General features: G+C 34.1%; 1 protein-coding gene across 1 annotated transcript in view; it reads left to right on the top strand.

Annotated features, from left to right (window-relative positions):
* Positions 1-16,301, top strand: part of CNTN5 (contactin 5) — a 1,393,643-nt gene that overhangs the window by 895,364 nt on the left and 481,978 nt on the right. Inside the window, exons 4-5 of the mRNA XM_029208299.1 lie at positions 7,520-7,643; positions 7,772-7,947. Of these exons, the coding sequence (XP_029064132.1) occupies positions 7,520-7,643; positions 7,772-7,947 (300 nt within the window). The remainder of the gene's footprint in view (positions 1-7,519; positions 7,644-7,771; positions 7,948-16,301) is intronic.

Here is a 16,301-nt window from a genome sequence, read left to right as displayed (position 1 = left end):
CAAATCAACTTTTTCTACTCTAATTGCTGTGTTTAAAACTTCCCAAATGTGTTAAATAATAGTGGTGAGAGTGAGCATCCTTGTCTTGTTCCTGATTTTAGAGGAAATGCTTTCAGTTTTTCACCACTGAGAACAATGTTGGCTGTGTGTTTGTCATATATGGCCTTTATTATGTTGAGGTAAGCTACGTCTATGCCTACTTCTGGGAGTTTTTATCATAAATGGGTGTTGAATTTGTCAAAAGCTTTTTTTGCATCTACTGAGATGATCATACAGTTTTTATACTTCAGTTTGTTAAAATGGTGTATTACATTGATTGATCTGAATATATTGAAGAATCCTTGAGTTCCTGGAATAAACCCCACTTGATCATGGTGTGTGATCCTTTTAATGTGCTGTTGGATTATGCTTGCTAGTATTTTGTTGAGGATTTTTGCATCTATATTCATCAGTGATATTGGTCTGTAGTATTCTTTTTTTATGACATCTTTGTCTGGTTTTGGTATCAGGGTAATGATGGTCTTGTAGAATGAGTTTGGGAGTGTTCCTCCCTCTGCTATATTTTGGAAGAGTTTGAGAAGGATAGGTGTTTGCTTTTTTCTAAATGTTTGCTAGAATTCACCTGTGAAGCCATCTGGTCCTGGGCTTTTGTTTGTTGGATGATTTTTAATCACAGTTTCAATTTCAGTGATTGTGATTGGTCTCTTCATATTTTCTCTTTTTTCCTTGTTCAGTCTCAGAAGATTGTGCTTTTCTAAGAATTTGTCCATTTCTTCCAGGTTGTCCATTTTATTGGCATATAGTTGCATGTAGTAGTCTCTCATGATTCTTTGCATTTCTGCAGTGTCAGTTGTTACTTCTCCTTTTTTCATTTCTAATTCTGTTGATTTGAGTCTTCATCCATTTTTTCTTGATGAGTCTGGCTAGTGGTTTATCAATTTTGTTTATTTTCTCAAAGAACCAGCTTTTGGTTTTATTGAAATTTGCTCTTGTTTCCTTCATTTCTTTTTTATTTATTTCTAATCTGATCTTTATGATTTCTTTCTTTCTGCTAACTCTGTTTTTTTTGTTGTTGTTGTTGTTCTTCTTCTTCTTCTTTCTCTAATTGCTTTAGGTGTAAGGTTAGGTTGTTTATTTGACATGTTTCTTGTTTCTTGAGGTAGGATTGTATTGCTATAAATTTCCCTCTTAGAACTGCTTTTGCTGCATCCCATGGGTTATGGGTCATCATGTTTTCATTGTCATTTGTTTCTAGGTATATTTTTATTCCCTCTTTGATTTCTTCGGTGATCTCTTGGTTATTTAGTAGTGTATTTTTTAGCCTCCATGTGTTTGTATTTTTTACAGTATTTTCCTATAATTGATATCTAGTCTCATAGCATTGTGGTTGGAAAAGATACTTGATACGATTTCAATTTTCTTAAATTTACCAAAGCTTGATTTGTGACCCAAGATATGATCTATCCTGGAGAATGTTCCATGATCACTTGAGAAGAAAATGTATTCTGTTGTTTTTGGATGGAATGTACTATAAATATCAATTAAGTCCATCTTGTTTAATGTGTCATTTAAAGCTTGTGTTTCCTTATTTATTTTCATTTTGGATGATCGGTCCATTGGTGAAAGCGGGGTAAGTCCCCTACTATGATTGTGTTACTGTCGATTTCCCCTTTTATGGCTGTTAGCATTTGCCTTATGTATTGAGGTGCTCCTATGTTGGGTGCATAAATATTTATAATTGTTATATCTTCTTTTTGGATTGATCCCTTGATCATTATGTAGTGTCCTTCTTTGTCTCTTCTAACAGTCTTTGTTTTAAAGTCTATTTTCTCTGTTATGAGAATTGCTATTCCAGCTTTCTTTTGATTTCCATTTGCAGGGAATATCTTTTTCTATCCCCTCACTTTCAGTCTGTATGTGTCCCTAGGTCTGAAATGGGTCTCTTGTAGACAGCATATATATGGGTCTTGTTTATGTATTCATTCAGCATATATATGGGTCTTGTTTATGTATTCATTCAGCCAGTCTGTGTCTTTTGTTTGGAGCATTTAATCCATTTACATTTAAGGTAATTATCAATATTTATGTTCCTGTTACCATTTTCTTAATTGTTTTGGGTTTATTATTGTGGGTCTTTTCCTTCTCTTGTGTTTCCTGCCTAGATAAGTTCCTTTAGCATTTGTTGTAAAGTTTGTTTGGTGTTGCTGAATTCTCTTAACTCTTGCTTGTCTGTAAAGGTTTTAATTTCTGCATCAAATTCTAATGAGATCCTTGCTGGGTAGAGTAATCTTGGTTGTAGGTTTTTCCCCTTCATCACTTTAAATATGTCCTGCCACTCTTTTCTGGCTTGCAGAGTTTCTGCTGAAAGAGCAGCTGTTAACCATATGAGGATTCCTTTGTTTGTTTGTTGTTTTTCCCTTGCTGCTTTTAATATTTTTTCTTTGTATTTAATTTGTGATAGTTTGATTAATATGTGTCTTGGTGTGTTTCTCCTTGGATTTACCCTGTGTGGGACTCTCTGTGCTTCCTGGACTTGACTGACTATTTCCTTTCCCATGTTAGGGAAGTTTTTAACTATAATCTCTTCAAATATTTTTTCAGACCATTTCTTTTTCTCTTCTTTTCTGGGACCCCTATAATTCGAATGTTGGTGCATGTAATGTTGTCCCAGAAGTCTTTGAGACTGTTTCAATTCTTTTCATTCTTTTTTCTTTATTCTGCTCTGTGGTAGTTATTTCCTTATCTTCTAGGTCACTTATCCATTCTTCTGCCTCAGTTATTCTGCTATTGATTCCTTCTAGAGAATTTTTAATTTCATTCATTGTGTTGTTCATCATTGTTTCTTTGCTCTTTAGTTCTTCTATGTCCTTGTTAAACGTTTCTTGTATTTTCTCCATTCTATTTGCAAGATTTTGGATCATCTTTTCTATCATTACTCTGATTTATTTTTCAGGTAGACTCCCTATTTCCTCTTCATTTGTTTGCTCTGGTGTGTTTTTACCTTGCTCCTTGATCTGCTGTATATTTCTGTGTCTTCTCATTTTGTTTCACTTAATGTGTTTGTGGTATCCTTTTTGCAGGCTGCACGTTCTTAGTTCCCATTGTTTTTGGTGTCTGCCCCAGTGGGTAAAGTTGGTTCAGTGGTTTGTGTAGGCTTCCTCATGGAGGGGACTTGTGCCTGTGTTCTGGTAGGTGGAGCTGGATCTTGTCTTTCTGTGGGCAGGGCTGCATTCGGGGTTGTGTTTTGGGGTGTCTGTGAACTCAGTATGACTTTAGGCAGCCTTTATTCTAATGGATGGGGTTGTGTTCCTGTCTTGCTAGCTGTTTGGCATGGGGCATCCAGCACTGGAGCTTGCTGGCCTTTGGGTGGAGCTGGGTCTTAGTGTTGAGACAGAAATCTCTGGGAGAGCTCTCATCAATTTATATTATGTTGGGCTGGGAGGTCTCTGTTGGTCCAATGTTCTGAAGTCATCTCTCCCACCTCAGAGGCTCAGGCTTGACACCATGCCAGAGCACCTATCAGATGCTATCAGATACACGGCTCAGAAGAAAAGTGAGAAAAAATGAAAGAAAAATAAAATTAAAAAATTAAATAATTAAAATTAAAAAATAATTAAAATAAAAAAATAGAAAATAAGAAAAAAAGAAGAGAGCAACCAAACCAAAGCACAAATCCAACAATGATAACAAGCACTAAAATCTATACTAAGATAAACATAAAAATCAGAAACAAGTGAGTCACAGACAGCAACCCCCAAGTCTACAGTTGCTCCCAAAGTCCACCACTTCAATTTTGGGTTGATTTGTTGTCTATTCAGGTATTCCACAGATGCAGGGTATATCAAGTTGATTGTGGGGATTTAATCTGCTGCTCCTGAGGCACGGAGAAATTTCCCTTTCTCCTCCTTGTTCACACAGCCCCTGGGGTTCAGATTTGTTTTTTGCCCCACCTCTCGTGTAGCTTGCCCCCAGGCTTCAGTTCCTGTTAAAGCAGAGGCTGATTAGGGTATTGTTGCTAATTCAGGCCAAGGGGAAGGGAGGCGTATGGTAGTTAAAAATAGAATGTAGGGCGAGACTGCAGCAGCAGAAGCTGGCGTGACATTGCAACAGCCTGAGGCATGCCATGTGTTCTCCCAGGGAAGTTGTCCCTGGGTCACAGGACCCTGGCAATGGTGGGCTGCACAGGCCCCTGGGAGGTTGTAGCTAGTGACCTGTGCTTGCACCCAGGATTCTTGGTGGCTTCAGCAGCAGCATTAGCGTTTCATACCCTTCTCTGTTGTCTGAGTTGATAGCCGCGGCTCACTCCTGTCTCTGGCGCTCATTTAGGTGGTCCCCTGCCTTCTGTGGGCAGACAGGGAAGGAATTCCCTCTCCTTGCTCACCCTGAAACAATGGTCTCTTGCCTCATAGGCAGGTCCAGATGTTTTCCCGGACTCCCTCCTGGCTAGCTGTGGAGCACTAGCCCCCTTCAGGCTGTGTTCACAGCCAACCCTAGTCCTCTCCCTGGGGTCTGATCTCCAAAGCCCGAGCCTCAGCTCCCAGCCCCCACTCACCTTGGCGGGTGAGCAGACAAGCCTCTCAGGCTGGTGAGTGCTGGTCAGCACCATTCCTCTGTGCAGGAATCTCTCTGCTTTGCCCTCTGCACCCCTGTTGCTGCGCTATCCTCCGTGGCTCTGAAGCTTCCCCCACACCCACCCCCTGTCTCTGCCAGTGAAGGGGCTTCCTAGTATGTGGAAACTTTTCCTCCTTCACAACTCCCTCCTAGAGGTGCAGGTCCCATCCTTTTTATTTTGTCTCTGTTTTTTTCTTTTTTCTTTTACCCTACCCAGGTATGTGGAGATTTTCTTGCCTTTTGGGAAGTCTGCAGTCTTTTGCCAGCATTCAGTAGGTGTTCTGTAGTAGTTGTTCCACATGTAGATGTATTTTTGATGTATTTGTAGGTAAGAAGGTGATCTCCACGTCTTACTCCTCTGCCATCTTAAGGTCTCCTGCAATGCATCATTTTTATCAATAGATGGAGTCTACTACTACAGGTGTATGTATCAAATAATCTGTCTGAGTTTGTCTATAATAATACCTTGTTGGTTTGGAATTTTAAAAACGAATCCCTTCAGAGATAGAATCATCTTTGATTACTCTTTGCTGGGGACTGGAAAGCTCTACATAGACCCAGGCTTTTCCACCCCTTACAGTGAACTTTATTTCTAAGAGAAAACCAAGAGAAAGAGGAAGGAGAGAGAGAGACAGAGAGAGAGAGAGAGAGAGAGACAGAGAGAGAGAGAGAGAGAGAGAGAGAGGAAGAGGGCTCACTGAATCACTAAGATGCTTTTGAAGTGACAATGAACAAAGATATCTAACAGAGTACAGGCAGTCAGAATACATGTTTTTCAGACTAGTCCCTTATTTTCCAGTCTGTGATTTACCAGTTCTTAACTCTTTGCTTTTCCCCAGTCTGGGAAGCCTTTATTTCTCTTGTCCTGTTTTGACAATTTTCAGAATATAAGATTTGGAACCATAGAAACCTAGTTAAAATCAACTATTTACTACGTGACTAATTTTGTGGAAGTCTCCTCTCAGAACCTCAGCATTTTCAACTTTGAATTACAAATAATAATAAAACTCAACTCAGATAATTAAATAATAATATATGAAAGTGTTTGTAAATGTTGTTTAAATGTATAATAATAATAATAATTATTATAAATAATAGTAATAGTAGTAGTAGCGATAGTGGTAGTGGTAATCAGGTTCTATATTCCAAAGCCCTGGATTTGTGTCCCAAAGTTATCATTTATTTACTATACAAATTTACTTAATTGATTTCAGCCTCAGTTTGTCTTCTACAAAATGGAAAATTAAATAGATAACTAAGAGAAACCTACCATATAGCACAGGGAATTCTACTCAATACTCTGTAATGGCTTATATGGGAAAAAAAAATCTAAAAAAGAGTGGATATATGCATATGTATAACTGATTCACTCTGCTGTACACCTGAAACTAACATAACATTGTAAATCAACAATACTGCAATAAAAATTAATTAAAAAATAAAGGGCACTACTGCTAAAAAGAAAAATTAAAAATCACTGCTCTATAAAAGAAATAAAAATAAAACGAGGAAATTAATTCTAGTCGCATTGCTGTTATGAGTGTTACATGATATATTGCATATAAATTATTCAGTATAATGTCTGACATATAGTAATTATAACACAAGTAAACTTTAGTTATTATTCTTATTAATTATAATTTACTGAGTACTTGTGACATACTAAGTATTTACAAATGTTTATCGATACTCATAATAATATTGTAAGGAGACATTGTTATCCACAATTAATAAATGAAGCAGCAAAGGATGAAAGTAGTTGGCTCAAGGCTAGAAAATGATGGTACTAGAATTTAAACCCAAGTGTCTGACTCTAAAGCTCAAGAATTTTAAAATATATATAAAAATATAAGATATATTTATTAAAAGTTAATCTTATGCATCATAGATATTTATAATATTAATTTAAATAATTGTATTTTAATGAGTAAAGACCAGAAGGAATTCTTTTTTCATGACTTGATTGTGCAGTTTAATTCTAACTGAGATTTTGACAAGGTTTCATGTGCTTTTCTGAATTTTAAAAAATTCATTATGATGCAACAACATGCAGTATAATATTTTGACAATAACGTACTCAAGTTATTTATTTATCAAATCACTTATTTTCCTCTTTTAAAATAAAACTTTAAGTAACAGCAATACAATTTGGTATACAATAATACATTTTAGTTATTTTCATGTAATTTTTTTTGGTTGTAGCTAAGGAAAAAGCTGCCTTCCTTTTTATGCCTCTTCTCTTCTGATTTCCTTATTCACTTTATCTACCAGCTGGTAAACATTTAATTGTATACAGTTTTGTCATCTTTATTCAATTATTTGACTTACTTTGAGGACATGTCTCATTTATTCTATGAGAATGTGTGTACTTGTATTACATCATTTTCCCCTTACAATCCAGCATCATTAAGCCCTAAAAGTCCTTGATTGAATGAGTGAAGAAAGGAATATGTGAAAAATGCATGAGGACCAACATTTTCATGCCTGGAGTACCCAAGTAGTAACACTATATTAGTTCATGATTTTCCTTTATCATATATTATTTTTAACATTCTAAGAGTTTTACAAAATTTGGGTTTTTTAAAATAATGTTTTTGTTTAATGTTATTCTCCTTAGCTCCTCTTTTGGTGAATTCAAAGATATATAATTTAAAATGTACAACATCTATGTTTGAGATGTGGTTTTTCATTTCATATATCATATTTTTAAAAGCAGTCTTGGTCAATGACAGAAAAAATCCATTTAAGTCTCTGCAATTTTCTAAAACAATGTAATTTGCTAGCTATACCTGTCTTTGGTAATATGCCTGTTTATTATGAGGAAAGTGCAAGAATTTTGAGTAGGAACATAGTGGAGAAAAAATGTCATGATATTTCGAGAAATTTCGTTTCCTTTTGGTTCTTACAGAAAGTGTGGACTACGGGCCAGTGTTTGTGCAAGAACCAGATGATATAATTTTCCCGATGGATTCTGATGAAAAGAAACTTGCACTGAATTGTGAAGCTCGTGGCAGCCCAGTTCCCAATTACAGGTAGAAATTCAATGTTAATCATTTTTCTTAAGTCTTAAAAATTTCTTTCAATGAGATTCTGACACTCCCTGGGAGTATTATAATGTCTCAAGTAATTTTTATGTACTTGTCTTCTGATTTTTCCTAAGATGGCTTCGAAATGGAACAGAAATAGATTTGGAAAGTGATTATCGCTACAGTTTGATAGATGGGGGCTTCATTATAAGCAATCCAAGTGAAGCAAAGGATTCTGGCCATTATCAGTGTTTGGCAGCCAACACGTTTGGAAGTATTCTTAGTAGAGAAGCTGTACTTCAGTTTGCCTGTGAGTAAAGTATTCTCTTTCCACATATACATATATATAGTGTGTTTGTGTGTATATATATATATATATATACATATACATATATATAAAACTTTAAAGTTTAGTGAGGCAGTAGCTTATGACTTCAACTTTTAAAATCATGGTATAAACTGGTAACGATTAGAAGTATGAAAACAATGTGTTTCTTCCTGAGATATTTTCAAATTCCGTGAAATGTTTGCCCTCTTCACATAAATAGTAGTCTGGGGAGGTTAAAAATTCTGTTCATAAAAGCAGATAAAATTTTAGAATTGAAATATCCTTTGAAATCTAGTAAGAAATAGATTTTTAAGTTTTTCTCTCTGCCTTTAAAATATACACTTAACTGCTTTTATTCTTCCACTGTCTATTATAGTCACTATTTGCTATAGATTCTTCTGGACATAAGATAGCATACACTAAAAATTCTGCTTGTAGTCAGGTAACCAAAGAAATGCCTCTGAAATGCTAATATCTCAGATTCTGATTATAACTTCCCTCCCAAGTGTCCCAGGTTTTTTTATTAGAAAAAAGACACCACATGTAATCATTCATTTATACTAGAATATATACATTTTAAAAAAAATAGTTCATATATCTAATTAACTAACTGTAGAGATTTCTTAAAACTCTTGAAATCATTTCATTTATGATGGGGTCTTACACCAAATTAAGGATAGGCTACTGGGTGAGATCATTTCTTAGTAGGTAATCCTACTTGAATTAAATTCTTGAGGATTATAATCTCTAAGAAATAGAAGGGCCAGTGATCTTTGTGCTAATAATTCATATGTAACTATAATGGCTATGTAATTTGTCACAAAAAGAATTTTTAAGTTAAAATTACACCCTGAAGAATGGAATAATTGATTTTTGTCTGTATAATCTTCATGTATTATGTCTAATTAACCCAGAACCCAGGCACCCTATTAAAGGAGTGTGAAGGAGAAAAGGAAAGAATAAAGGAATGATAATGGATTCAGTTTCGAGAACATCGAGTTAGGTACTAGAAAAATCAAAATATTATCTTTTAAAGTATAATTGGCTAAGGAGTTTAGACTGGTACTTTACATACACCTAATATACCAAGATAGGGGTCTAATTATACTCCTTTTGTTTTTGAAAATATTATGTGGTGTATCACAGAACCTAATACTTTTCAGTATGTACATTGAAAAAATCCTAATAAACCAAATAAACAACCCTCCTAATTGCTCCTCTCTTCAATAGAACAGTCTTTTCAAGACAGATACAGCAAATACAGAAAACACGATGTACTAGTATTAGTGGCTTATACCTTTCTCTTTGGTCTATACTCTCTAACACAAGTACGCTAATTCTCAATAGGCTGTAGATCAGTTGTTTTTCTCCCAAATCAACAGTGGTGGCAAAATATGCAAAGTTTTCTGCATTATTCAGAACAGAAATCTATTTACTGAAAGATCCTAGATGTCTATATGATTGTGCCTTTCTAGATTTTTGCAAAGACCTGTCACAGCTATCAAATAGTCAATTCCACCTACAATGAGCAAGTTGGCACCAGCATTTACAGTTCAATGACTAGGCAAGGGAAGCTTTATCTCTCAATCAACCTACCTACCTACTTAATTATCTTATCTATTCCACATCAAGCTGTCCTGAACTTAATTTAGAGCAATATTTGCTTTATTTTTAACTTAAATGTATGGGTAGACAGACATATGCAATCATTGGTAGTGTCTTATTACTCTGCCTTACCCCAACCCCACCCCACCTGACTCACTGTTGTGTTCTGGAGGCCATACATATGCATAAGAGCCTGTAAGATGCCTGGTTGAAGCAGTCAGTCATTTACATAGGGAAGGCCACTTCTGCCTCAAAATTGCTCCCCTAGATTCCACTATGCCTGTGTTGATGATATAAAAATTAAGTCTGTTAGGCTTAGTTTTATTTTTTGCCAGGTGATATTTGGGAAAAAAATGCAAATACAGATGATAGAGAAGATAGGATGAAGACAATCAATTTGCTTTCTAGTATACCTGGGTGCGAGCATGGGTGCTAGGAGTCACCCATGCTCTAGGAATCAGGGTAGTTTTATGATTAGGGGGAGAAAATGAGGTAGGATGCTGGGGAGAAAGAAAAGAAGGAGCTTCTGAAAGGAAGTGAGAGCATACAAATGTAAAGCAAGACTACAAACTTGGTGGCAACTTTCCTTTACATCATGATTTTCTATGACCAGCCTCGGAGATAGAGAATGAACTCACTATTTGTTGTTCATAGAATGTCCAAAGGACTTTTGTGGCTACAGGAACTCTGATTACTTTTTATACATTTTGAAGCTGAAATCATTAATTATCTATATCCATTAGCCACTATTTATGCAAAAATTTAAATATGTATTACATAACTAATATTTCAAAACAAGTATATTTAGTAAGTTTAGATAATTATTAAAACAGATTAAATTAAATATTTAAATCTAATACAAGTCTGTTCAATATTTTAAATGTTATATAGACAAAATTACAAATTATCAAAATGATTACAAACTTATGAACTCAGTTTACAGTTATTTTATTATATAAATATTTTTACCTTTATATCTTAATTTTATCATGTATTACACAATAATTTTATCAGCTATGGCTTTCTACATTGTGTAGTGCAATTGTGATCTAAAATCAAATAGAAAGGAGGATCATATTACCTAATCCAGAGTAGTTTCTGAGTTATCAACCAATTGAATTCAGGTTGCTCCTTTCAAAGTGAGACTGTTAACAGACAACCTCTTTTATAATTCGAACATTATTTTTGTTATATAAATAATACTTTAAATAATAATACTTTAAATAATAATAATAATACTTTATAGCTTTTGCATAGGTTTTCACCTTTTGAAATATGACATATTTGCCTAAAATAATGTGATTTTAAGACTTAATTGGACAATGTTAAATGAAAAAAGTACTGATCTATATTTTATAAATAGGTACATATTTAAATGAAGAATCAAGATATTCATATATTAACAATTCCATACTTATTAAAAGTAATAAAATTTAAACATATCCTACTAGAATTATCTTCCTTTTGTATGAAATTATATATATTATATACACACATGCATCATATTAAACATTCCAATTTTGAGTATCATTAAAGTTGCATGAGATTTTGCAGATTTACCTTATTCATATACATATATAAATTGTCACAATTTGACTATTGGGAATCCCTGAATGTTAGCTTCTTTGTCCTCTTATTAACCAGAAATATATTTTAAAATATTCTAGCTTTCCTCCAATAACATCTTGATCTTGTGCCCACCCCCCAAGTATAGATTCAGCTACATTTCGTTGACCGTAATGCATAATGTTATTTATAGAGACTAAAATCTAGGTGTTAGAGGTGCATATAAGATTGATCCAAATAAGTTCTGGTGCTGAGGAGGATGACATTATTGCCAAACCAGTTTAGTAAAAAAAAGATTTTTAAAAACAAAAACTTGTAGGGTCTCAAGTTCATATAAGTAGTTTATATTTATTTAATGCTTACTTCTATGGCAGACAACGTTCTAAGTGTTTTAAAATATGTTAACTCATTTCATCCTCATAACCAACCTATGAAGTATTATGCTGTTAAATGTAAACACATTTTACAGATGACACCTCTTATTTAACTCTAATAGTACTCAGTCTTTTCCTTATATAAATATGTATTATATTCATTTTATGGCATACCCATTTTGTTTTAATTCCTTTCTCAAACAATAATTATATTGTAATCTTTCAAAAAATACTTTTATGTTTGCTTCATCAACCATCATTTTATAATCAATATATTAATACCTATGTGTAAAACAAAAATAAATACTGGGATAAAAAATAAGTATATAATCATTCTGCATTTATTCTCATTGTTTAAATTAGTTAATAAATCACTTGCTTAATTTTCCTTATGGAAATTTAAGAGCTTAAGACACATTAAGTCTCCTTCTAGATCTAGAATTTGGGGATTTATAGTACTTTTGGTATGTAATTATTTTTTTCTTACCATATTTTCTCTTTTATTTTTAATAAATGTATTTATTTTTTATTTTTGGCTGTGTTGGGTCTTCGTTTCTGTGCGCAGGCTTTCTCTAGTTGCGGCGAGCGGGGACCACTCTTCATCGCGGTGCGCGGGCCTCTCATTGTCGCGGCCTCTCTTGTTGCGGAGCACAGGCTCCAGACGCCCAGGCTCCAGACGCGCAGGCTCAGTAGTGGTGACTCACGTTTCTAGTTGCTCCGCGGCATGTGGGATCTTCCAAGACCAGGGCTCGAACCCGTGTCCCCTGCACTGGCAGGCAGATTCTCAACCACTGCTCCACCAGGGAAGCCCATATTTTCTCTTTTATTATACCTTTTTCTCTTAATTTAAAAAATTTATTAGACAATCTATAGTTAGGACCTGGAAACCTACATTTTCTAAATAATCTTGAGACAGGACATGGATGACTGTGGCTGTTATCAAAAACTGAAACAATCATCGTAGATCCTGGCTTTTGAAGAGAATGGTGATTAGGAAATGAGTGTTGGCAATTTTACCTGCTGATGTAGCAATAATAAAGGATATATCTAATGTATACTAAGTGTAAAACAAATTTAGTTTCTTTAAAGTTTTGTTCCTATTCACTTGTCACTCAACATATCAAGTGTTTATTTATATAATAATTATTTTAATTTACTAATATATTTGATCTTAACCTCATTCCAAAGGTGATTTATTTGACTTGCCATGTAAAATCATATACCATAAAGGATAAATATGTAAATTAGTAAATACAACACCAGGAAAAATGTACATTTCATCATAAGAGGTCAAGATAGTATAAGCCATATGTCTCATAATTATCATGGTCAAGACACAAATATTTCCTTGGGACTCCCAGTAGTCAGAGAAAAAGGAGAAATACAAACATTTAAAGGATGTCTGTTTGAGAAAAAAATTTTTTCTTGACATTTAATTCTCATAGAAATTTCTCACCTGAGGCTTTATATACAGATTTTAACATCTCTACATCAACTCAATAGCACATTTAATTAGCCTGACTTAAAACCAAACCAATTTTTAAAATGTAACTAGAATTTAATCATGAAGCTATTCACTTTGTTCATTTAAAAATCTTTTTTTTTTTTAAATTTTGATTTGAGCAGCTAATGGATTTGAGCAGCTGCTGCTCCTTTTAACCCACCTCTCACATGTATAAATGTCTACCCATGAGGATCTTTCAATTTAAGCTCTCCCTAAATGAATATTTATAAACATGGCTCAGCTTAGTTAATGTTAATAATATACATTAGCATTAATAAATATATATCTCATAAGGGTGTAGTAAAAATTAATGAGGTGAAGTCATGTCTGTGAACTGATTTTTAAGTTCAGAAAGACATAAATAAACACAAAGTTGGAGTATTATTGCTAGTAATGATTGTTACTGATTATCAATAAGATTATTTTTGACAGAGTATATTTTATTCCTGTAGCTTATGTTCATCATGAGTATAATTTCCTCACCTAGTATAGTGATTTTTCTTCAGTGACAAGCAAGAATACACCATAAAAAACTTTGCCACTCTATTAGCTTATTACCATGCTGATGAGAATTTTGAATTGATAATGTGGCACTACACACTTCTCAAATATCCTTCAGAAATCTAAGGCTCATAACAGTTTCTCCAGTTTGGATTTTTAGAAATAATTCATACCAGCAAGTCAAACATAAAATGAATCAAGAATAAAATCTCCTTATGCTGTTTCTTGCTTCAAAAAGATCTTTATATGCCATCCAGTAAATTGATAGTTCATATCTAAATTCAAACATATTGCTTTTCAGGGCATTTAAGATGATGTAGATCCAGAATATTCCATTAGTTTTCCTTGAAGCAGTTGATTAAAATAACCCCCTTAACTCTTTGAGAGATTATATGAGTTTTGTAGACTTTGTATTTAAGCAGTTTAAATCAACCTTTCATTTTCATATAAAACTCAAAAATTACTTCTCTAGTTTTTTCTTAACTTTTTCCCCTAAAGTAAAATTGATCCTAGACTTTAAAATTACATTTTACTAGCATTTAACATCTAATGAAATTATTTGAATAGTTGCTAACTCTACAGTATATTCGAAGCTTTATCCCATTAGTCTATGAGGTTTAGTTCATAATAAATTTATTAAATTATTTGAATATTAACCTGAATGAGTCACTCTGGCATGGATGATTTTACTAATTATAAAATTATCTGATTTTATTACAGGAGAAGTTATTAGTTTGTAATTTTGTCTTCTATAAACAAAGTAACACTGTTTTACTTTTATAAAACCATTACTCAAAGAATATGGTTTAAGTTTTCCTTTAAAATGACAATTATTCTGATCATAATAGATATGGTACCTGTACCATATACCCCTTGGGTATGGTACCATATGACCCCTTGACAAACTGTAGTATGAATTCTTTGACTGAGATCACAGAAGAAAATTTTAATTAAAAATAGTTTCACATCCTGCCGACTACACCACCCTCCCCTTATGGTGATCCATAGGCACTTCCCTGGGGGACCAGTGGTTGAGCCTTTGTCTTCCAATGCAGGGGGTGCAGGTTCGATCCCTGGTCAGGGAGCTAAGATCCTACATGCTTTGTGGCCAAAAATCCAAAACATAAAACAGAAGCAATATTGTAACAAATTCGATAAAGACTTTAAAAATAGTCCCCATCAAAAAAAATCTAAAAATATTTAATTTTATGCTTTAAAGGAAAGTTATGAGTGAATCAAAGTGGAAATCTATGGCCGATTGTCCTCAAATAACTAATTCTTAATTTTATTTAAAAATTTGCAAGAGTTGTGTTTATTAAAGTTCATCCAAACACATATTTTCATTATTTATGGAAATCATGAATAACTCTGGCCACATGTGAGAGATACAGTGAAGTGGCTTGACGTTGGGTACAAGAGCTCCTCTCAGTGATCTCAGTGCTCTGCTTCTAGTTTTTAGAAATTCAGAAAGGCAGTTCTTCACTCACATTGTGTGAAGTAACCCAGAAAGACCAGGTTCAGGGAGCATATAAATCCTCTGACCCTTAATGCTCAAGCCCATTTACCTAATTCATTGTTCCCTAATCCTTAGCAGAGTGTCTTTAGAGATCTTTTCCCAGCACAAAAAATCCATGGCATGAAAGTACAATGGAATTTAAATCTCACTACCAGTGCCCCTTTTACTTGATAAAATAGCAGTTCCATCTCAGGACATTCTATAGTCCTGATGAATAGAAAGATACTAATATACAACAAGAAGCATAAACAAAGGGGCAGATATGAGTCTTTTCTAAATTTATTTTACTCCAAAAAATCTTTTATTGAGGGACAAGTCCAAGTGAATATGTATTACACAGTCTAGCGTTCTCGTAACCTCATTGCCATTTCCACACATTGCTACTCTTCATGTATAACAATAGATGGATGGATAGATACATAGACAAATAGAGATGTGGATGTATAGATGTGTATATGTATGTATGTATATGTCTGTCTGTCTGTCTGTACATAAATTTAATAACACTAACACAGGAATAAGCAGCAATAGCTCTTGAACACTTAAAAGCCAGGCAAACTGTTAAATGCATTTAATGCATTATCACCCTCTTTAATCTTCCTATCAACCTTATGACGGAAGTTCTATTTTTGACCTAATTTATAAATGAAAAAAAGTGAAGCTCAGGAATGTCAAGTTATTCTCCCAAAGTCACACAGCTAGTAAAATATAGAACAGCAGCTCCAATTCATATCTAACTTCAAACTTCATACTTATAATCTACCTTGTTCTACCCTACACCATGCAGTTTTTGTTCAGAATATCTGTAGTTGTTTTACTCATAGAGCATTTACTCAATCTCTACTCTCTCGGGCATTGTTCTAGAAGTGAAGGAGCCCGTAATGAGTATCTCACCTTGACCTACCAGAAAAATTGCCTACTTGGAACTCCTGCCCACGTCTTCTACTCCTTAACATCTCCCTTCTCCACCCTACCTGAACACCACTAAAATACCTCTGTATTGTTTTCTGAAATGATATAAAACACAATTATGACCATATTGCCCCTGCATAAATCCCTGATGTTTTACCATAATTAAACAGAAGTTTGTAACTTACCCTTTAAGTGCATAAAGGGCAGAGAGAATCAGGGGGTTGCTCTGGAAATATGTATGCAGACAACTCTGTAGGAAAAGCCAAATTAAGAGGTCATTTTGATAACCTAGGTAAAAAGGATTTGAAGGCCCTGATGTACTGGATATGATAGATATCTGTAGGAGGCTCCAAAATGA

Source organism: Monodon monoceros, unplaced genomic scaffold (assembly GCF_005190385.1).
Source record: "Monodon monoceros isolate NGI ecotype Baffin Bay Population unplaced genomic scaffold, NGI_Narwhal_1 Super_Scaffold_7, whole genome shotgun sequence".
NCBI lineage: Eukaryota > Metazoa > Chordata > Mammalia > Artiodactyla > Monodontidae > Monodon > Monodon monoceros.
The sequence above is the reverse complement of the archived record's forward strand: the minus strand, read 5'-3'. Positions and strand labels throughout refer to the sequence as shown.